We start from the raw sequence: 22,729 nt of genomic DNA on the forward strand, positions 1-22,729 counted from the left end.
GGATCCTTAAAAGGAAATATAAAGAGTCAAGAAAGGAGAACTGATGTGCCTGTGTGGCCTAAATGAATGAATACAATATGAGGGAGGAAGTCAGAGTGCAGTGCATTTATGTGATTTGGAGCACTATTTAATTGTACGTAAGTGAAGCTGGCACGGAACATGTGTTAAGAGTTGTATCTTTTTGGATTTGTCTGATTTATAAATAAAATATTTTAAAAAAAGGATGAACTTCACTATCTCAGAATCCCTCACAGAAGGGACCTGTGTGATTTCCAGACATCATATACAACAAAATGTCTTTGTAGTTTTTGTAGGACAGCAATTGCCTTTTGGCTCTTTTAGGCTTCCAGTTCAATCAAAATTAGTCTCTACTGGGCTACTGCACCATAAGCTGCTTTTTTCTTGCACATGCAGTTTACATTGCTTGGTTATGGATCAGTGGCCACCTGGTTCTCCCTGGAGGTCCTTCGTCCAGGTGCTAGCCAGATTTGACCCTGTTTTAATCAAGTACTCCAGGGCGGCATGATCCAAATGCTCCCTGCTGCCATAAGCTTTTATTTGCAACTACTCAGGGTGATTTTCCCTATTTTTTTATATCCTGACAGTCTTCAGCTGGGGACCACATAAATTGGCTCTCTTTAAAACCTAGCTGACGTAGACTCTAAGTTCAGCCATTAGGTATCGTTGTTGTGCAATGTTGCAGAGCGCGCCCTCAGGCCCGGTTAGGAGCTCAGAGGTGTGGTCCCATCTAAGGTAGGATGTGAGCCCTTGGGCCGCGACACAGCTCAGGGAGGAGCACCAAGACACACTGTGGGAGGTGAGCTGGTACGAGCACAGGTGGAGCAGAAGCAAGGCTGGAGTGAAGACAAGGCGAGAATTATCCGGAACAGGTACAAAGCAGGCTCAGCCCTCCACTGGACCTTCACGCACCAAAGAGATCCAGCAACGCAATGCTGATCTGGAGAGAAGCCCTCCAGCCACTCGATAGCCCTTCCGGACCCATCGCTAGGGAACGACGAGTGTGTGAGGCCAGACAGAGGCTGAGGGCCGGAACATGAAGACTCAGACGAAGGCTCAGGATACTCAGAGGGTTCAGACGTAGACTTGGATACTCAGGAGACTCAGATGAAGACTTGGATACTCAGGAGACTCGGACGTAGACTTGGATACTCAGGAGACGCGGACAAAGACTTTGATACTCAAACAAGGACTCAGGATACTCAGAAGACTCGGAGGATTCAGACAAGGAATCAGGAAACTCAGAAGGCTCGGAGGACTCAGACAAGGATTCAGGATACTCAGGAGACTCAGACAAGGATTCAAGGTACTCAGAAGACGCGGACAAGGATTCATGTTGCTCGGAAGTTTCAGGTAAGGATTCAAGAGTCAGGCGAAAGTACTGGGTGAGAACTGCATCGCAGCGCGCCCTACACAGCCGCTGAATGTGAAGCAGACTCCAGGTGAAGACATGGAACCTGAAACTGTAACATGGCGAAAATTCAGTAGAGGCCTGCACCAGGGCGCATCCTACACAGCCACCTGTGGCTGGTCGCGGACCACGCTGGAGCGGAGCAGATTCTGGCAGTCTTGAGCATGGATGTATGCAGGCACAAGGGAATGCCGGAGACCAGGAACAAGATACTCAGGAACAAGGCTTTAAAAACAGAAGTCTCCTGGAGGCTTGCGCTGCAGACGAGAAGAAGGCCTTGTACCACGAAGCGCCCTACACAGCCATCCCATGGGCTGGTCACGGACCATGACATGGCACGCCAAGAGAGGTGGACAGACGAGGGACCTGGGAACTGGACGAAGAGCTGAAGAAGAGACAGACGAAGTCAAGACAGGAGCATCGGACATCAGGAACATGGAACATGGCACCTCAGGACACGGGATATCAGGACATCTGGACACAGAACATCAGGAACAGAAGACAGGCGACGAGGGAGCTCTGACAAGGGATGAGACCAGGAACACCAAGGAGACGAAGTTCAGGAACATGAAGAACATGGGAGAAGATCCATCAAAGCACAGGAGACCACGGAAGACCTGGATCGGAAGGAAGATCACAGACACTGTGCAAACCCGATCTGAAGGCACTGAAGAATGGCAGCAAGGTCTTTTTATAGGGCTGAAGCAGGAACAGGTGGATGACATCATTGATGAGGGCCGCGGGGCTTTTCCCACCACTGGCCCTTTAAAAGTCAAGCTGAGGCGCGCCCACGCCCATGGGGAAGCCAGGAAGCAGCAGAGATCAGCGGCGGCATCCCTGCCGCGTGGGAGGCCCGGAGGACAGCAGCATCGGCGGTGGCAGCCCCTGCCGCGAAGAGATGAACAGTGGCTCTAGGACCGCGGGGGAGCCCGGAGCGCCGCTGCTCGGTCTGCCGCGGGACGGCGTCAGCAGTGGCCTGGCTGGCCACCTTGTGCTGGAAGGAAGGTAGGGAGACTGCCAGCACCTGTCGCGGGCAGGCTCACAACAGCAATAAGGCTGACTCCTCTACAGGGGCTTTGAATGTCGCATTTCCCAGCCTAGGAATCAAAACCCAGGTCTCTTGGCATGGCAATGCAGAGCAGCAAGCAGCCAGGCCAGATACTTTGGCTAATTCTTATATAATTAAAGATATGACAGCATGCAGTGGATTCCAACGCATGGAAAAAAGATCCTTGAAGAGAAAGGCTGCAAATGAGACGTGCCCATGCTGCCCTGGGTATTAAACAAATAAAAGCTTATCACCTTGCAGCAACCCAATCGATACCAAGAGGTGAAAAACAAAAACTCACAGCAGCTATCCCCAGGGCCAGGTGGGGCGAGCAGCATTTTTCTCACCTGTTGCATGCTCATGCTGTATAAAAGTTTCACCTTGTTGCAGACAGCAGATTTCCAGAGGCTCTTCCTCCAGTTTGCAGGAAAGAGGGCTGTGCCCGTGGACCTTAGAGAAGGTGAGGTATTTTCTGGCATCTCCTCTTCTCAGTTCTGTCGATGTAAGCCCGTCTGCCTGGAATAACCGTGCCCTGCAATCTGCTCGAGACAACAAATACGACATCCCTAAGAGGACTAGGACAAACCTAAAGGGCCAATTTATCTAGCTGAGACAGTAGGAAATCTCTGTTCTAGCATTGAGATGGAGGGACAGCTACCCCTAGGTGGTAGGAGATTTCTGTTCTAGCACTGAATTAAAGAAGCAGTTGTCCCTGAGTTGACATAGTAGGAGATTCCTATCACAGTACTGAATTAAAGGAGCACTTCTCCCTGAGCCTTAGTGGTTTTAGCCTGGTTGCCCATTTCCTGAAGCTTGTTATACTCACAGTGTACTTAATCATAATATTGGTCTTTGGCAGAGAGAGCAGGTACCATGCATCTGAAAAAGGATATAGTTGCATTGGAAAAAATGCAGAGAAGGGCGACCAAAATTATAAAGGGGATGGTCTGTTCAGGTTGGAGAAAAGACTTCTGAGGGGGGATATGACAGAGGTCTATAAAATCATGAGTGGAATTGAATGGGTAAATGTAAATCAGTTATTTACTCTTTCAAAAAAAATACAAAGACTAGGAAGCACTCCATGAAGTTAATAAGTAGCACATTCAAAACAAATAAGAGAAAATGCTTTTTTTTCATGCAATGCACAATTAAGCTCAGGAATTAATTACCAGAGGATGTGGCAAGGTGGTTAATGTAGCTGGATTTAAAAAAGGTTTGGACAAGAGGAGAAGTCCCGGAGAAGTCAATAAACTGTTATTAATCAAGTAGTCTTAAGAAAGAGACTTTATTTATCACTGAACGATAGCAGATTGGGTTCTGTTTACTGTTTAGGATCTTGCCAGGTACTTGTGACCTGAATTCGTCACTGTTGAAAACAGGATACTGGGCTTGATGGACTCCTGGTCTGACCCAGTATGGCAAGTTCTTATGTTCTTATGCAGTAAAGCAGAACTATGCCACACAGTACCTGCATTGTTTCAAAGGACTTCACTCCTCCTGATAAGGTATCCAGTGTTGCCATATTATTTATAAGTAGTTGCATGTGTTCTGGGGAGAGACCTACTTAGACCTATTCCATTTATGGCAAAACGCTATAGTATGTGAAGGACACAGGCTGCAGATCCCCTGGGCACAAATAAGTATCCAGCAGACCCAGTCCCTATCCTCAGATTCACTTTTCTCCTCTATTGCCAGCTGAGAGCCACCATGACTGCCACCTCCTTCCTGCTGGTTCTGATTGGATGCCTTTTCCAGGAAAGCTCCACTTTTAAGATTGCATCTTTCAATATCCAGAGGTTCAGTGAGTCCAAGGTCACAGATGTGGGTGTGCGAAATTTGATAATCCAGGTAAGATTGCAACCACAAGGGGAAGGAGAAGGGAACTGGGAATGCTTGCAATGTTATAGCAAACAGATACACCATGCTTTAGGATCAGCAGTCAGCCTCATTTATTGGCATCAGATTCACTGAGAACTCAGAATTTCTCTCTGGGAGTCAGACAAGAAGTAATGTGTTTAAATTTCAGCTGTAGAGATTAAAGGTAGTTGGAAAGAAGAACTTTCTGTGAAGGTAGTCAAGTGCTGGAATGAGATATCCAGGGAAGTATTGGAATTTTTGTCACTGGGAATTTATAAAGACAGGTTAAACATAGAGACAGGGAGGGACTACATGGAACCAGGTGATGGACTACATGACCTTCAGAGGTCCCTTTCAACCCTCTGATTCTAGATGACCTCTCCCAAGATCCCTTCCAGCCCTATCCTTCTGTGATTCTGGACCAGTGATTCTCAACCCGATCCTCGGGAATCACTCACCCAGTCTGGTTTTCAGGATGTCCGCAGTGAATATGCATGAGATATATTTTTATGCACTGCCTCCACTGTATGCAGATATTATCTCAAACAAAGTCAAGTAACAAAGAGGAAGTCCAAAACTCCACACCAAATATAAGTATGCTGGGTTTGGAACGGAGCCTTTGAACACTGAGTATTTTGAATTGTGACTGGGGCTATTTTGGTGGTGTCACCTTTGTTTATTTGCAAGATTGTAGGGAACAAATTCAAGAACTGTGAGTTGGTCACTGATTTGGGGATTGCACTCTTGAATGGGCTCAATTTAAATTTATTATGCCGACCTTTGCAATTTTCCATTTTGTGCATGTGAACATTCATATAAATATAAAATATACTAAAAGTAGGTTTTTGACAAGAAAAGCTTATATTACTGTGATTATCACATGCTCCCTCTTTCAATTGCGTTTCATAAATATTTGGATGATATTCATCTAACATTTTAAGGGGAAGGCAAAAAAAAGAGAAAAACTTGTGCTGGACAAATTGCAATTCCCAAGGGACCGGGGGGGGGGGGGAATTAACATTCCCAGTTTTTTAGATTATCCTCAGGCTTAATATCTTGCACCAGTGAGGTTACGGCTGATTGAGGTGATTGTTGTTAGGAAGTGAACTTGCACATTCTTTGATTTTTGGGAAGTTCTAACCAAATTTAAAATTGCTTCATCGTCTCAGAGACCATCCACCCATGGGAGGAAGGAATAATATCTTGTTAATGCCAATTTGGTTTAATCTATTATTAGAAATTATTAAGATAGCAATAAATTGGGTAGGTGGCAAGGAAAAAAAGGAATTTGGTACATTGGATGGATTTGGGTGAATCATTCTTGGCTCTCCCTTCTTCTCAGGTGTTTACCTGGGTACAGCTGAGGAACTGTGTGATCCGCAGTAAGGCCTGTATTGTTGGATATACAGGAGAGGCCAGAAATTCTGGAAACATGTGACTCAGTTTTGGAATCTTCAAAAATAGCCTCGGGCTTTTATAGATGGTCAGGTGAAAGGGGTAGATTGAATTGAAAGGTTAGAAAGGTTGTGGGAGGCAGGTTTTGGAGTGTCAAGACAATTACAAGTAAACAGTGGAAAAGGTACTGGGGGTGATCTATTTGAATTTTCTCATCAGTGTCTTTAACCAAATCCTTATTTTTTATGGCCCACTAAGCGTACTGAATGCCAATTAAATTAACTAAATGATATAAAACAGGGGATGGAACATGTTGGTCACATAATATGGAAAAAACCCTATAATACTGTATTAATGTACGTGAAAAAACCCTATATACACTACCCTATAATACTGTTTTAATGTACATGATTATATTTCTTTTGTCAATTTGTTTGAACTAAAATGAAGAAGATTCTTGATTTGCCATTTCATTTATCCTTCGATGAGGATGTCCCAAAATCAAAGAAAAAAATGAGTGGATCTGGTATTGGCTTTATGAATTAAGCTTATTTATCTAATTAGAAGGATTTCTCTCACATTTCTCTAAATTCTTGGCGGAATGTAGTTTTGACCACATATAAATATGAAATGATAATGGCAAGAAAATTACACAGGAGTTTACATTTGTAGAGGACTTGCGAGCCATTAAGATTATACCTGGAAAAAAGTTAATCTTTTGGCTCCTATCCCGGGAATGAGAGCTATATTGTGAGGGAGATTTATTTTTTAAATTTTATTTTCTTTGTCTTTGTTTTTCTATTGGAAAAATAAAATAAGAACTTTGTTGAACTATAAAAGTAAGTTTTGGATAGAAAACCTATGGCATTACATGGGGCAAATGATTGCGTTATTAACATGTGACAGGCCACATCATATTCCTCTATTTGAATCTTTTTGCCTCAGAATGTCTGAAAGGATTCTCTTTTTATTCTTCAGAGTTTTGGATATCTTGAGTTATCCATTTTTGGGTTCGTAATATGCAAATTAACTCATGCATAATCACTGTGGATGTACTGAAACCCAGACTGATCAGATTCTAGATCTTTCTATGGTTTCTTCCAGCCCAAGCTTTCTATGATTGGGGGGGGGGGGGGGGAGATCAGTTTCCAGGTTCCATTTGCTTATTTGGAGCTCCAGCTGAATTGGAATTCAGGCTGAGGTCCAGTGCCATGATCCTTCATTCACAGCTATCTGGAGATTTTCCCCCTATTTTCTCTCCTCTCCAAATTTAGTTTAGCTCAGCCTTTGCAGTGACAGTCCTCAGCTGAGGGCCATGCACCAGGGCTCCTTCTGGAAACCTGCAATCCTGGGTGCGCATTCTGGCCACCAGGTTCCCTTGCTGTGCAATGACTTGGACTCCCTACCCCAGGGGGCTGAGAACACTTCTGCTGCAGCCTGCCCAACCAGCCCAGGGAGCAGAAGATTTGACGTGGTAATTGAACCTTTGTCCTCCATCTTGCAAAGCGCAGCACAGCCACTAAGGCACTGGGCTTCCCATCTTCTTGTAATTCTTGTTGACCTCCTGAGGTTCTTTTCAGCCCTCTCGCCCTTTGATTCTAGATAATCCCTGCAGTCTCTGCCAGCCCTTTGAATCTAGATAACTCCCAGCGATCCCTTCCAGCCTTATATCCCTGATTCTAGATGCATCCCTGTGGTTCCTTGCAGCCCAGTCTTTCTCCCATTCTAAATAATCCCCTATGATCTCTTCCAGCCCTATCTTTCTGTGTTTCTAGATTACCCTCTATGCTCCTTTCCAGCCCTATCCATCTCTGATTCTAGATAACCACCTGTGATCCTTTCCAGTCTTTGATATGATTCTATATGACCTTTGGACCCAGGCAGCTCATGCTTTGCAGATGATGTGGGTAATCAATGGCTACAGTCTTTGACGATTACTGTGGATAAGAGATAACAGACGGTGGCAGTCCATGTTCTGTGCTACTCGTGAGATTATAAGCTTTTGATAATTGGAGACTTCTGCTTTTTTTAAAATGACCCCTACCTTCCTCTGTGCACAAGTGCTGTGGTGATCTTTGTCTGCAGTAATGATAATAGTGCCAGGAGCCATTCCTAGCTGCAGTTGTTTCTCTTCTAATATTATCTAATAAAAGTTCCTGTTACAGATTTTACTACAGATTCCAGTTTAGCATCTGTCAAAGGGTGATAGGAAGAAGAAAGAAAACTTGTTGGCCACACATCTTGACTACACTCTATAGTAGCCATGTTTGCATGCAACTCACCTCAGCTAGCAGAAGCAAATGATCCTACCTGCATCCCCTGCTCCCTGGACCCATACTGATCCCTTTGTCTATTCTCTCCTTTAGATCTTAGAGGGCAAAGATCCTTGATCCACTAAAGTAACTCTCTCACGAGGACCTCATTTTCCATCTATCCTCAAAATCCATCTGTTGACTAGACTGTAAACTCCACAGAGAAGGGGCTGTCTCTTATGTGTTTCTGTACAGGGCTGCGTACACCTTGCAGCGCTCTATAAATGCTTAGGAGAAGATTTACTGGGGAAATTGTGGAATTTTATAGGGTGCATGCAGGCACTTCCCTTCTTGACCACAAGGTGCCCTCATCACTCTATTTTCCTTCCTTGGACTGTGGATCTAGTTCATCTCTTCTGTTCCAAGCCTAATATCAGAAAAATAAAATACTTAAATAGTCCAGGCCCAGCATATTTGTTGGTCATATCTGGTTCCTTGTGATTCATAAAGTTGAAACAGTGATGACTCAAATGTATTCACATCGGTAATATTCTCATTAATTATAGTTTCACAGAAATCTAGAGGAAGCTGGAGCTGCAGCAAATCTGAGTGGGAGAAATTCAGAAGGCAATGGGAGCAAACACCCATCTGGGACTGACTTGTAATTCCTTTCAATCTCACTCGTGGGTCGATTCAGTACGGTGCGCTCAGCCAAGGGCACCGTACAGCGCCCGTTTGGCCGTGCATTTTCGAGGCGCTATTACCCCTTATACTGTAAGGGGGTAATAGCGCCTTGAAAACGTGCATCCAAACTCGTGAAAACTAATAGCGCTCATCATATGCAAATGCATGTTGATGAGCCTATTAGTTAGTCGCCCGGGATACTGAAAGCCACGCATTTTACTCTCAGAAATTAATGCCTGCCCAAAGGCAGGTGTTAACCATAGACAGCACCGGGAAAGTGTACAGGAAAGCAGAAAAACTGCTTTTCTGTACACCCTCTGACTTAATATCATAGCAATATTAAGTCGGAGGCCCCAAAAATTAAAAAAAACCCAAAAACTTCTTTAAAAAAAGAAAAAAAATCTGCCAGCCGGTTGGCGGGTTCGAAAATGGACGTTCAATTTTGCCGGCGTCCGTTTTCCGAACCCATGGCTGTCAGCGGGTTCGAGAACCAACGCTGGTACAATTAAGCGTCGGTTGTCAGACCCGCTGACAGCCGCCGCTTCTGCTAATAAGGAGGCGCTAGGGACGAGCATCAGGAGAGCAGGCCTGTCAGTTTGAACAAGCAGTGCAGCCTGATCCTGACCTCCAGCAGTTCATTCAGCGCAAGATTAGGATGTGGTCACAGAAGCGACTGCATGACAGCATACAGTACTGTGTGTGACTAGTAGTGCTTTAGAAATGATAAATAGTAGTAGTAGTAGCAGCTTAGTTTCATCACTCAACAACTGACAAAGAGTCCTGTCCTCTTTCTCATTTCAATGGGGGGAGGGGAATTCCTCATGTCCCAGTTTCTGATGTAATGAGGCCTAGACCCTCCACCTGCTTTCATCTTTTGCTCATTGTATTCCCACCTGAGGAAGGGAGCATTACCTCTCGAAAGCTAGTCAAGAAATGTATTAAGTTAGTCCAAAAAAAGGCATCACCTTATATATATATATAAGGTGATGCCTTATATATATCGAATTCAAGACCCTTACTATAGTGCACAACGCCTTATACAAAACAGAGAACACCACACTCAACAACATGATCCATCAACACAAACCTCAACATCACACCAGAACTGCAAGCAAACAATTTCTCGACATACCATCATTCCCAACAGCGAAGCTCACGAGTACGAGAAACAGAGCCTTCTCAATTGCAGGCCCAAACTTATGGAACACCCTACCTCAATACCTAAGATCGATAATCGACTGCAAATCCTTCAAAAAAGAACTGAAAACCTGGTTATTTAGCCAAACTTTCAGAGATGGCATGGGCTAAATTTCATAACCCCTCCACCAGCACTTCCCTTACAAGATGAACTCAATAAGCTATGCTAGAGTCTTGTCCCTTTCTCTTTGTTTTTTTGTGAACCAATTTCCCAGTTCTTTCGATGCCGTGCAAAGTTTCAGTTAAACACGCCGCAACCCTGTTCAAGTTTTATTCTATGATTCTATGTTACCAGTTTGATGTATTCTCTGCCACTCTATTTTCCGTGTCTTGGTTCGATGTAAAAGTTGTTCTACTGTAAACCGGGGTGAAGGCTAATTGTAAACCTCGGTATATAAAAGCACCGAAATAAATAAATAAATATATTTTTCTGTTCTTAACCTTATTTCCGTGCATTCAAGTGGACTAACACAACAACTACCTTGCTTTATCCAATCCTGTTTTTTTGAGGACAGGTTTTACCCCACTACATACTGTTATATTTTGTAAGGTTTGGGTGGACCCTTGGACACTGTGGCAGCTGACCACACCCATGGGGGTGGTCCTGTGAGGGGCCCAGGTCAAGCTCAGCTCTGGACACACAAACACAGATTATATCTTTATTTAGACAGTTTGTGAAGCCACCAGAGGTGGCAGTAGTGAATAGAAGATGGAGCCCGGCTGGGCTAGTATTCCTCAGGGCACTGGAACAGCGGTTCCTCCAGTAGCAGTGCTGTAGTGAAAAGAACTGAGAGAATGAGTACAATAAGACATTCACAGAGTCCCCCAGAATGGAGAAGCCCCAAGATAGGAAGAGCTGGTCCTCGAGGAGCGAGTACCAGATCCCTGGGAGCAGAGACTCATTGGCAAGTACTCACGCAGCAGTTTCACATAGGAGGTGGCACTGGCACTGGAATGGAGGCAGGCCCTCGAGGAGAGAGTACCTGGTTCCAGGGAAACAGCTCTGAGGAGTAGATGGTAGTAATACTCACAGATGGTGTCTGTAGCGAACTCTTCCAAGTAAAAGAGGAGATGGACACAGGCAGCAAGTCAGGGAACATGGGCCCTCGAGGAGCAAGTACCAGTTCCTGATAGCAACCTGAAAGAAGCAGAGAGGCCCCTGAGAGCGAGTACCCCATTAGCAGAAAAGAGTCCAATAGAAGTTGGAGGCAGAGTAGCTGGATACGGAGAGCAAATCCCATCCGTAGGAAATCCCTTGCTAACTCAACGGCTAGCAATAAACAGTAGGCTTAATTATCCGGGCAGCGTGACTTCATCACAGGGGGACGCCCCTGAGGTTCGCGCCATAGAGGAAATAAGAATGAGGGCCGTGCAGCGCGCGCGCCCTAAGGTACCTGAGGAGCATGGTGGGAGGCAGCGCCCAAGCCGGTCTGGGGATGCCGGAGAGAACGGCAGGCAGACGCCGCAGCAGCCAGACGTCCACAAGGAGCAGGAGGAGTCGCAGAAAAAGAAAGGTAGGTGGAGTGAAGCCGTCGGGCAGCAACGGTTGCAACAGTACCCCCCTTCAAAGGGCGGTCTCCATTCCTCGAGGGCTGCAAACCAGTCGGGTTTTCAGGATATCCTTAATGAATATGCATGAGAGAGACCTGCATACACACTGCCTCAGTTGTATGCAGATCTATTTCATGCATATTCATTAGGGGTATCCTGAAAACCCGACTGGTTTGCATCCCTCGAGGACCGGATTTGCCCACCCCTGGTCTAGAGAAATGTCGAAAAGTTTGCACAAAGCCTTCCAGAATTTTGCCGTGAATTGTGATCCTCGATCCGATACTATGTGCTTTAGTAAGCCGTGAAGGTGAAAGATGTGGGTTATGAAGAGCTTTGCAAGCTCCAAGGCTGAAGGTAAGCCAGGCAGAGCCATGAAATGGGCCATCTTGCTGAAGCGATCGACTGTGACCCAAATGGTATTCATACCTCCAGAGAGGGGAAGATCAACTACAAAGTTAGTAGCAATATGCGTCCATGGCTGCTCCGGAGCTGGAAGCGGTTGCAGCAATCCCCACGGTTGGCCAGAAGTAGGTTTGTGCTTGGCATAGTTGGCACAAGATGCTTCGTAGGAGAATGTATCTTCCTTGATAGTTGGCCACCAATAATACTTCTGGAGCTTCAGCAGAGTACGGCATTGACCAGGATGGCCAGCCAGCTTGGAATCATGAGCTCAATAGAGCACTTTCTTCCTGAGATGTTTAGGCACGATGGTTTTACCAACAGGCACAGAATGGGTAGCACCCAAGATGACTTTATTCGGGTCGATTATATGCTGAGGTTCTTCTGGAACATACTCCAAGAGAAAGGAGCGTGACAGGGCAGCTCTGTTATTCTTGTCTCCGGGGCGATATTTGAGCACAAAGTCAAAATGGTTAAAAAATAAGGACCATCTGGCTTGTCTATGGTTAAGACGTTGCGCATGGTGGAGATACTCTAGATTCTTATGATCCATAAATACAGTAATTTGATGTTGAGTGCCTTCGAGCCAAAGCCGCCATTCCTCGAATGCCAACTTAATAGCCAGGAGCTCTTTATTTCCAATCCCATAGTTCTTCTCTGCCGGAGAGAAACGTCGTGAGAAGAAAGAGCAGGGACGTAATGCTTTGGAGTCTCCGGTTTGGCTCAAGACAGCCCCCACACTGATGTCAGAGGCGTCAACCTCCACGATGAATGGCTTGCTGGGGTCTGGATGACGCAGGCATGGTTCAGTAGAAAAGGCAATCTTTAAATTCTTGAATGCGAAAATGGCCTCCGCAGACCATTTAGAAGTGTTGGCCCCCTTCCGGGTCATTGCAGTTAAGGGCACAGTTAAAGAAGAGTAATTCTTTATAAAGCTTCTATAATAATTGGTGAACCCCAAAAATCGTCTCAGGGCCTTTAGGCTGGTAGGTTGGGACCAATTTTTAATACTCTCTAATTTTTGGGGATCCATCTGGAAGCCATCTTTAGACACAATGTAACCAAGAAAAGGCACAGAGTCGTTATGGAATTTGCACTTGGATAGCTTGGTGTAGAGCCGATGTTCTCGTAGTCTTCATAGTAATTGTTTGACGTCCTCTAGATGGGTAGACAAGTCCTGAAAAAATATCAGGATATCATCTAGGTACACCATGACACTCTTGTACAACAGGTCCCGCAAGATGTTGTTCATCATGTTCTGGAACACGGCGGGTGCATTCACAGGCTGAAGGGCATTACTAAGTACTCGAAATGACCATCTCGAGTGTTGAAGGCTGTTTTCCATTCATCGCCACTGCGAATGCGAACTAAGTTGTAGGCCCTCTTCAGGTCAAGTTTCGAGAATACTTTGGCACCTTGAAGCCGGTCGAACAGCTCTGAGATTAAAGGCAGGGGATATCGGTCTTTGATCGTGATCTCATTCAGACCTCGATAGTCGATACAAGGACACAGGTACCGTCCTTCTACCCCACAAAGAAGAAACCTGCGCCGGCTGGAGACTTTGATGGTCTAATGAATCCCTTCTGTAAATTCTCCTCGATGTACTCGGACATAGCCTTGTTCTCTATAGCAGAGAGTGGATAGACATGTCCTTTAGGAGGTTCAGTGTTAGGTTTCAGCCTTATGGCACAGTCGTAGGATCTGTGTGGAGGAAGGATGTCAGCAGCTTCTTTGGAGAACACATCACTGAATGATGCATATTGAGGCAGCAGTCCTGGCATCACTGGAGTTATAGGCATGCAGAGGGCAGGAGAAACTTTCTTAAGGCACTTGCCATGACAACCTGGGCCCCAGCGGGAGAGTTCCAAGGTGGCCCAGTCGAATTGAGGCTGATGCAACTGCAACCAGGGTAACCCCAGAACGATAGGGTGCATAGCCTTCTCTAACACAAAGAAGGAAATTGACTCACTATGGAGGGCTCCGGTGCGAAGGGTTACCAGTTCGGTTCGCCAGGTCACATCACCCGGCAAAGGCTCTCCATTGATAGATGATAAGAGCAGTGGAACTTCCAAAATGACGAGGGGAATCCTCAAATGTTCCACTAGGCGTCGAAGTATAAAGTTGCCTCCTGCCCCTGAATCCACTAGTCAACTACTATAAATCCACAACAGTGGGGGTAAATACAATCGTACACCATTCAAAACCCGCACTTAATCCACCAGGGCAAGAGTTTGAACTTCGGATGGTCCGCAGATCAGGGAGACTGGGAGAGAGAGCGGAGGAGAGGTCGTGGTAAGGCCTAAGAACAGTCCTCCCGCACGACTTAGGCCCATCCGTTTCCCAGACGAATTGGGCATGTTGGGACATCGTGACCAGTCTGTCCACAGTACATACACCGGCCATGCCTCTTCCATAGTTTTCTCTCTTTTGAAGTCAGGTGACTGCGACCAAGTTGCATCGGTTCTTCTTCACTGGCGACAGGTATTGCTGGAACTATCTGGAGTGCAGGTTTAGCATGAACCTCCTTCTGAACTGGTCTAGTGGTAGGCTTGAGTTTTTTCACCTTATCACGGAGCTGGTGGTCAATTCTAGTAGCCAAAGCCACTAGTTCATCCAGCGAGACAGGTGTCTCAAGAGCAGCCAGCTCGTCTTTCAAGCGAGTATCCAGACCTCTGAAGAAGAGGTGTTTTCAGGCATTTGGAATCCCAGCATAGTTCCATAGCAAGAGTCTTAAACTCTATTGCAAAATCAGCCAGTGGTCAGTTGCCTTGCTTCAGGTCCACCAGAGTGGAACCAGCAACAGTCACTTATTTATTTATTTAGGTTTTTTATATACTGGCATTCATGATACAATCACATCATGCTGGTTTACAGTTGAACAGGGGTGCATAATAACTTCAAACTGGAACTATAGTGCGGAAAAAAGCAGTTACAAATAACAAGGAAGATTGAACTGGGCGAAGAGAGAAATAAAAGGAAAGGATAACGTCAGTTAAAGATAATTATACATCGCTGAAACTAAAATGACTGTGAGATATATGTTGATGGAGTGAGAGATTAATTAGGGTCCGGGAATGCTTGCTTAAACAGCCAAGTCTTAAGTCTTTTCCTGAAGGTTGGGAGGCAGGGCTCCTGTCTCAGATCGGGGGGGATGGAGTTCCGTAAAGGGGGACTGGCTGTAGAGAGGGCCCGAGCCCTTAAAGTAATATGTCTGGTGGTTTTGGTAGAAGGTACCTGGAGTGATCATAAGAACATAAGAACATCCTCTGTATGTGTCTCTTGTCGGTCTTGAGGAGTTATGTAATCGGAGGGGGATTTGTAGGTCAATTGGAGCATGTCGGTGGATGGTTTTGTATATAATGGAAATGGACTTGTAGCATTATATACAAGTCCATTGTATATACAATGGACTTGTATATAATGGAAATGGACTTGAGCAGGATCGTCAAATACGGACTTAAACAAATCCAAAAATCCGTCAATATCCTGCAGAATTGGATCCTTATGTTCCCACAGTGTTGAGGCCCAAGACAAAGCCCTTCCATCAAGATAAGATAGAATATAAGTAGTCTTGGCGTAGGCTGTGGGGAAGTGAGAAGGCTGTAATGCAAAATGCATGCAGCACTGATTTAGAAAACCTCTAGTCCTTTGAATCTCTCCAGAGAAACGAACTGGAGCAGCCAGAGGTACAGTAGTCTTTATAGTTACTTCAGGTAACTGACCTTCATTACTGGAAGCAGCGCCTTGAGTCTTCTGTGCGTGCAGCTGATGGAACGCAGAAGTGAGTTTCTCCAATGCGTCTTGTTCAGCAATGCTCAAGGCCAGGCCCGGAATGGCCTGCAGAGCATTGAGCTGTACCGCAACCATGGAGTTAGCAATCTGTTATGTTTTGTAAGGTTTGGGTGGACCCTTGGACACTGTGGCAGCTGACCACACCCACAGGGGGAAGCCCTGTGAGGGGCCACAGGTCAGGCTCAGCTCTGGATACACAAACACAGATTAGATCTTTATTTAGACAGTTTGTAAAACCACCAGAGGTGGCAGTAGTGAGTAGAAGATGGAGCCCGGCTGGGCTAGTATTCCTCAGGGCTCTGGAACAGCGGTTCCTCTGGTAGCAGTATTGTAGTGAAAAGAACTGAGAGAATGAGTACAATAAGACATTCACAGAGTCCCCAGTATGGAGAAGCCCCGAAATAGGAAGAGCTGGCCCTCGAGAAGCGAGTACCAGATCCCTGGGAGCAGAGACTCATTGGCAAGTACTCATGCAGCAGTTCTCCGTGGAAGATGGCACTAGAGCTGGAACAGAGGCAGGCCCTCGAGGAGCAAGTACCTGGTTCCAGGGAAACAGCTCTGAGGAGTAGATGGTTGTAGTAATCACAGATGGTGTCTGTAGCGAATTCTTCCAAGTAGAAGAGGAGATGGACACAGGCAGCGAGTCATGGAACATGGGCCCTCGAGGATCAAGTACCGGTTCCTGATAGCGACCTGAAAGAAGCAGAGAGGCCCCCGAGGAGCGGGTACCCCGTTAGCAGAAAAGAGTCCAATAGAAGTTGGAGGCAGAGTAGCTGGGTACGGAAAGCGAATCCCATTTGTAGGAATCCCTTGCTAACTCAACGTGTAGCAATAAACAGTAGGCTTAAATATCCGGGCAGCGTGACGTCATCACAGGGGGACGCCCCTGAGGTTCGCGCCATAGAGGAAATAAGAATGAGGGCCGCACGGTGCATGCGCCCTAAGGTACCTTGGGTGGGAGGCAGCGCCCAAGCCGGTCCGGGGACGCTGGAGAGGACGGCGGGCAGACGCCGCGGCAGCCAGACATCCCCAAGGAGCAGGAGGAGTCACAGAAAAAGAAAGGTAGGCGGAGAGAAGCCGTCGGGAAGTGCATGTATCTGTTACAACAACATGCACTTATAGATACAACAGATACATGCACTTATAGATCTGATTTCCCTATGAAAAGCAGATGCTATAATTCCACAGATGAAATGGGGCTAAAGCAGTCTGTTCTGATGATTTGGAACCAGCTGGTGATCTAAACCTCCTTTGGTAATCTTGCCTCTTCACTTACATCTCGTGAAGTGGCCCCAGGTAATCGGGGACAGGCTGAGCTGGTCCTGGTTTTTCCACCAACCTGCATCCCCTCTTTCCCCCACCTCTGTATACAAATATTGTCTCTATGGACTTAGATGACGGCAGAAAAAGACTAATAGATATTTGCAATCTGCCCAGTTATTCTATGCACACTGCTAAGGATACGTCCCAGCAGTCAGCTGCACAGTGTGACAACCTATAGAATATCACTCCTTATCCAGGGCAATCTTTTTTTCAGTTCTTCCTTGGTATTCCACCATGTTGGGTAGAAGAGCATACAATATGCTCTTAGTTCCCTCCAGCACCCACCTTTCCCATGCCTAACTACAAGCCTCTGTAATAATCGAAACAACCATCAATACTAGCGTGGCTATTGGCCAAACATCCAGCATCCTGTGTCCCCTGTGAGGCCTGACAAATAGACCCAGCCACAAGAACGCCTACATTTCTGTTAGGACTTCTAGCTATTACAGTGCTCGTAGCCTGCCAGACAGACCCGGCCACCAGTTTGATTCTATCATCACAGCCCAATTTAAATAGCTACCATGTAGCTCCAGTTTGCATAAGAAGAAGATTACAAGTTAATTGATACAATGGGACAAGACCAGAACTGATTTAGGAAAATTGCCACCAGATCCAGGTCAACCCTGACAGGCTGATCCAATTCTCTTTTTGCCCCGTTGCGTCTATGCACTTGTAATTCCAATTTCTCTAAGAAAGGCAGGATTAGACGTCCAAGGTTACAAAAGGGCAAAACAAGGCTGATCCGGTTCAGCTGGCAACCCTGACAGCTGAAGCTTTCTGGTCATGTTACACCAAACCATGTCTGACAGCTGTGTGGGGTTGGTTGATCCTTCTTTTGACCTGCCTCCATTTCCTCTGCAGATTCTGAGGCGATATGAGCTCATCAGCGTCCAGGAAGTGATGAGCTCAGATGACACCGCAATTATTAGTCTGGTGAGGGAGTTGAACAAGTAAGTACTAACTTCTCTTTGATCTTTCTCACCTCTGCCATCTCTTGGGAGAAAATGGCTCAACCAAACCAACAGGTGACTCAGTTTCCTGGAGGAAGTGATTTGTTCTATTTTCTGGACCTAAATTCCCAAAGCATTGTGGGATTTGGAGTTCCTGCGCTTTCCAATTTGAAATCAGTTTCATGAGTACATCATAAGAGGGAAGGCAGAAAGTTAGGAGGACTGCCTTAGAGTTTCCCTCCAGAATCTTAGTCACATGGCAGCTCTGGCTCAGTCCAGAACACAGTTCTTACCTGAGAAACCAGAAAGTAGCTGTTCAAACATCCCTCTCTAGAAAGCAACAGTATATGACTCTTGACCTTGTACATCCAGCTTGTTACTAATTGCACTGGATTTAGAGCCATCTCTTTATGTGGCAACTGCAGGTTAGAAAGAGTGTGTACACACAATGGTGATCATTTGAAAGCATTAACCAGGAGAGTAATTAGGGTAGGACAAGTAGGTGCAGACCGGAAGTTGGCGCAGGGTTCCAGCTCCCTCCTTGCCTCTTTCATCTTTCTTAAAGCAGATGTACCAGACCTTGGCCTGCTGATAGAAGAGTCAGTCCGCATGGGACCTAAGCCAGTGCCCACTCACATGTCCTGCCTCCCTTAGGGGCAGGTCACCTTTCCAATCAGAAGTCCGTGCAGGAGGGGGAGGTGGAGCCAGGGAGGGGACACTGGCTCATGTCCTGAGCTTACTGATTACTTAATACTTAGCTGTTCTGAGCAGAACTGGCACCAACAGCATCTTCTACCTCAAGAGCCACAAGGTAGAGGTGATGGTAATAGCAGAAGGAAAGAAGGGAACATGAAGGCCCACAGAAAGGATAAGGAGGGAGGAGAGAAAACATAAAAGAATGTGGGGAGGTTGTGGGGGAATATGCAGAATCCTGGATGCAAAAATATCTACCGTAGTTTCGCCAGAGCCATTAATCTTTCCATTGCTGCAATCGCGTGTGAAAGGCTAAAGGGAGGCCATGGGAAATGGCCCTGCTAATTCAGCCTCCTCTGTGCCTCTGCCTCCATATTCTCTGTGGTTACTCAGTGCACTCAATCTCATTTCCAGCGCCACTGGATCCCACTACAACCTCCTCATCTCTGATCACTTGGGTCGTAGCTCCTATCGCGAGAAATATGTCTACATTTACAGGTCAGTGGCCGACGGGAAAGGAAATGATGGTCCAGGGATGCCCACTTCCACCCACAGGCAATGCGGTGGGTTGGGGAAACTCCTGGTTCTGGTATCAGCAGTAAGGAGACCTCTCCAAAAGTCTTGTCTCCAGGTCCTCCTATACAAGTGTGGGGAGAAGCAAGAACAACACATGTGGCAGTAAGAGCCAGCCTTCTGCTGTTTGACCAGCAAAGGTGTCCCTCTTTTTACTGCCTTAGGCTCTGCCTTGAGATTGGAAGACAGTGGGTTCTAATCCCAGCTGAAACATGCTTTTCTATTTTCACCTAGGTTTTAGGGGCAGGACTGGGTCTCAGAGGTTCTGGAGATGGGAGATCCTTTTTTAAACCAGGACTTAGAAATGAGACATAAAAATAATATTGCTTAAGAGATTAACACTGTTGTGTTTTTCACACTATCCACCTCCTCCATGCCCATCTTTCCACCTATAAATGCAGAGAGGACATTGTGAAGCCCACAAGATGGTACCACTATGATGATGGCTGTGAGAATTGTGGCACGGACTCTTTCATCCGCGAACCTTTTGTGGCACAGTTCCAGTCCCTCACCACAGGTGCATCTCTGACAGGGGGTTATACAGTTAAAAAAAATGCACAGTTCTAATTCACACAAAGGTGGTTTCCCACAGGACGTTCTCCCACTATAGCACCTTCTCCTCACTCACAAAAAAAGTGCACTCCCACCTTCACAAATAAAGCCTTCTTCCAGTATAGCGTCCATTTCTCACATTGGCGCTCTCCCACCTGAATGAACAAGGCCTTCTCTCGCTGCAGCACCTAGTCCTTACTGAAAACCCCAGGAGTGTCGGCCTATCTGACCTCTGACATGCCACATTACCCTACTTGGCTGACAGCTGACACTGCCGAGTAGACTAAGGTTTTATGGGATAGTGGAAGAGTGTACGTTGTCTCTCTTCTGTCGCTTCTGAAGCCGCCTATCCATTGCTCACCTCCCCAGAGCTGAAGAGCTTCGTGCTCATCTCCATCCACACTAGCCCGGATTATGCAGTCAGCGAGGTGGATGCCCTCTTTGATGCCTGGGAGGATGCGCAGCAGCAGTATCTCATTGAGGTAAGAGGGTGGGAAATGGGGGGGTGGGAAGTGTTAGAGTGAGATGGATCCCTAATGGAATTTCCTTCGAGCAGGATATCTTGATCCTCGGGGACTTCAATGCTGATTGCAGTTACATCACCAGCAAGGACTGGCCCCGGATCCGCCTGCGGCAGGCAGAGAACCACCAGTGGCTGATTGGAGACAATGTGGATACCACAGTGAGCACAAACACCCACTGTGCTTATGATAGGTAATGGGATTATTAATTGTATTATCAAGGACAGTCATGTACTACATCAGCAATTCTCTGGGATGTGCACTTATGTGGTCATGTGCACTTATCTGGTCATGTTTTCAGGATAGCCACAATGAATATGCATGAGGTAGATTTACATACACTGGGTCTCTAATGTATGCAAGTCCATCTCATACATATTCATTATGGATATGCTGAAAACCCAAATGTTTAGATATGGTAGTAGTTCCCTACTCTCTGATTTTTACCAATAAAGTCAATATACTTCAGCCAATCAGGGTTTTGGAGAGATGATGGTACCAAAAATCGCTGATAGTACCAAGCAATGAAATCAGGATGAATTTGGATAGTGGTAAAGACACAATTTTGATATTAATTGATATGAGCTCTGCTTTTGCTACTGTTGATCATAATTTTTTTACTGTTATGACTCAAAGAGTTGGGAATAGCTGACACAGTATTAAGATGGATTAGATCTTTTCTTGCGGATTAATCCTTTCAAGTAGGTTGGGGTCAAGAAGTGTGAGAACTCAGGGCACTAACATGTGGAGTTCCTCAAGATTCTGTACTTTCACTGCTTCCGTTTTAGCCCCTTTAGCAGCTATAATTCAGGACCAGAGATTCAGCTTAGCTTTTTCTAATTCAGATTCATCATTGGAAATGTTCAGATTACATCAAGGTCTTGATGACACAGCTGGTGGATTATGCCATCACAAGCTGAAAGTAAATCCACAAAAATCTGACTGCAGCTATTAACAACCAGATGGCTCCACAGACGAAGGGGACAGCTATCCCTTCAGCTGATGTGATAAAAATATTAGGATTTGAATCTGGATAGTGCCTTGTTAATGTCTAAGCAGGTTTCTAGTTTGACTAAATCAGTCTTCTTTTCGCTTCAAATGATTTGAAGATTAAGGCCCTTTATGGAGAAATCTGATCTTACAATTCTGAGTTGTGCTCTTGTAATTCCCTGTATCTAGGAATGTCTGAGGCTTCTCTGAAGAGAGTAGAGTTATTACAGAATACTGCAGCTCGTGTCATTTTCAGCATTTCAGAATCTGAGTATGTAATTCCACTAGTAGAAGAACACCATTGGTTGCCAGTGTAGTATAGAAATAGGTTCACAATCTTCTGTTGTACTTATAGAGCATATTACATCCGGCAGTCAGTTTATCTGACAAATCGACTTGCCCCTCACAGACCAGTAAGAACTCTTAGTCTTAATTATTAAGGCTTCCATCCCCCTGAAAAAATAAGACTGGAAAATACAATGCAAACTTCTTTTCACTATCAAGCATCTTTAGTAGGAAATATTGTCCCTTGTGACTTTCAAGCAGAAATAAATGATTTAAGTTTCAGGAAACTTCTTAAAGAATGGTGAATTAGTTTAACTGATTGCATTTTAAGGACATTTGATCTGCTTTAGTTTGTACTAGATTCTTAGAACATTTCAGGGATTTTATTGGGACCCTTACTGTTTGGGATTTGTATTTGGACCCTTACTGTTCAATATATTTATAAATGATCTGGAAAGAAATACGACGAGTGAGATAATCAAATTTGCAGATGACACAAAATTGTTCAGAGTAGTTAAATCACAAGCAGATTGTGATAAATTGCAGGAAGACCTTGTGAGACTGGAAAATTGGGCATCCAAATGGCAGATGAAATTTAATGTGGATAAGTGCAAGGTGATGCATATAGGGAAAAATAGCCCATGCTATAATTACACGATGCTGGGTTCCATATTAGGTGCTACAACCCAAGAAAGAGATCTAGGTGTCATAGTGGATAACACATTGAAATCGTCGGTTCAGTGTGCTGCGGCAGTCAAAAAAGCAAACAGAATGTTGGGAATTATTAGAAAAGGAATGATGAATAAAACGGAAAATGTCATAATGCCTCTGTATCGCTCCATGGTGAGACCGCACCTTGAATACTGTGTACAATTCTGGTCGCCACATCTCAAAAAAGATATAATTGCGATGGAGAAGGTACAGAGAAGGGCTACCAAAATGATAAGGGGAATGGAACAACTCCCCTATGAGGAAAGACTAAAGAGGTTAGGACTTTTCAGCTTGGAGAAGAGACGACTGAGGGGGGATATGATAGAGGTGTTTAAAATCATGAGAGGTCTAGAACGGGTAGATGTGAATCGGTTATTTACTCTTTCGGATAGTAGAAGGACTAGGGGACACTCCATGAAGTTAGCATGGGGCACATTTAAAACTAATCGGAGAAAGTTCTTTTTTACTCAACGCACAATTAAACTCTGGAATTTGTTGCCAGAGGATGTGGTTAGTGCAGTTAGTAT

At 45.4% G+C, this 22,729-nt stretch overlaps 1 protein-coding gene across 1 annotated transcript in view; it reads left to right on the plus strand.

Moving 5' to 3' along the window:
* Window positions 1-2,225: 2,225 nt before the first annotated feature.
* Window positions 2,226-22,729, plus strand: part of LOC115098158 (deoxyribonuclease-1-like) — a 45,522-nt gene continuing 25,018 nt past the window's right edge. The window contains exons 1-8 of the mRNA XM_029614538.1: window positions 2,226-2,434; window positions 2,868-2,937; window positions 4,173-4,325; window positions 17,789-17,877; window positions 18,985-19,068; window positions 19,545-19,660; window positions 20,065-20,177; window positions 20,252-20,409. Of these exons, the coding sequence (XP_029470398.1) occupies window positions 2,226-2,434; window positions 2,868-2,937; window positions 4,173-4,325; window positions 17,789-17,877; window positions 18,985-19,068; window positions 19,545-19,660; window positions 20,065-20,177; window positions 20,252-20,409 (992 nt within the window). The remainder of the gene's footprint in view (window positions 2,435-2,867; window positions 2,938-4,172; window positions 4,326-17,788; window positions 17,878-18,984; window positions 19,069-19,544; window positions 19,661-20,064; window positions 20,178-20,251; window positions 20,410-22,729) is intronic.

This window comes from Rhinatrema bivittatum, chromosome 1, assembly GCF_901001135.1.
Source record: "Rhinatrema bivittatum chromosome 1, aRhiBiv1.1, whole genome shotgun sequence".
Lineage (NCBI taxonomy): Eukaryota > Metazoa > Chordata > Amphibia > Gymnophiona > Rhinatrematidae > Rhinatrema > Rhinatrema bivittatum.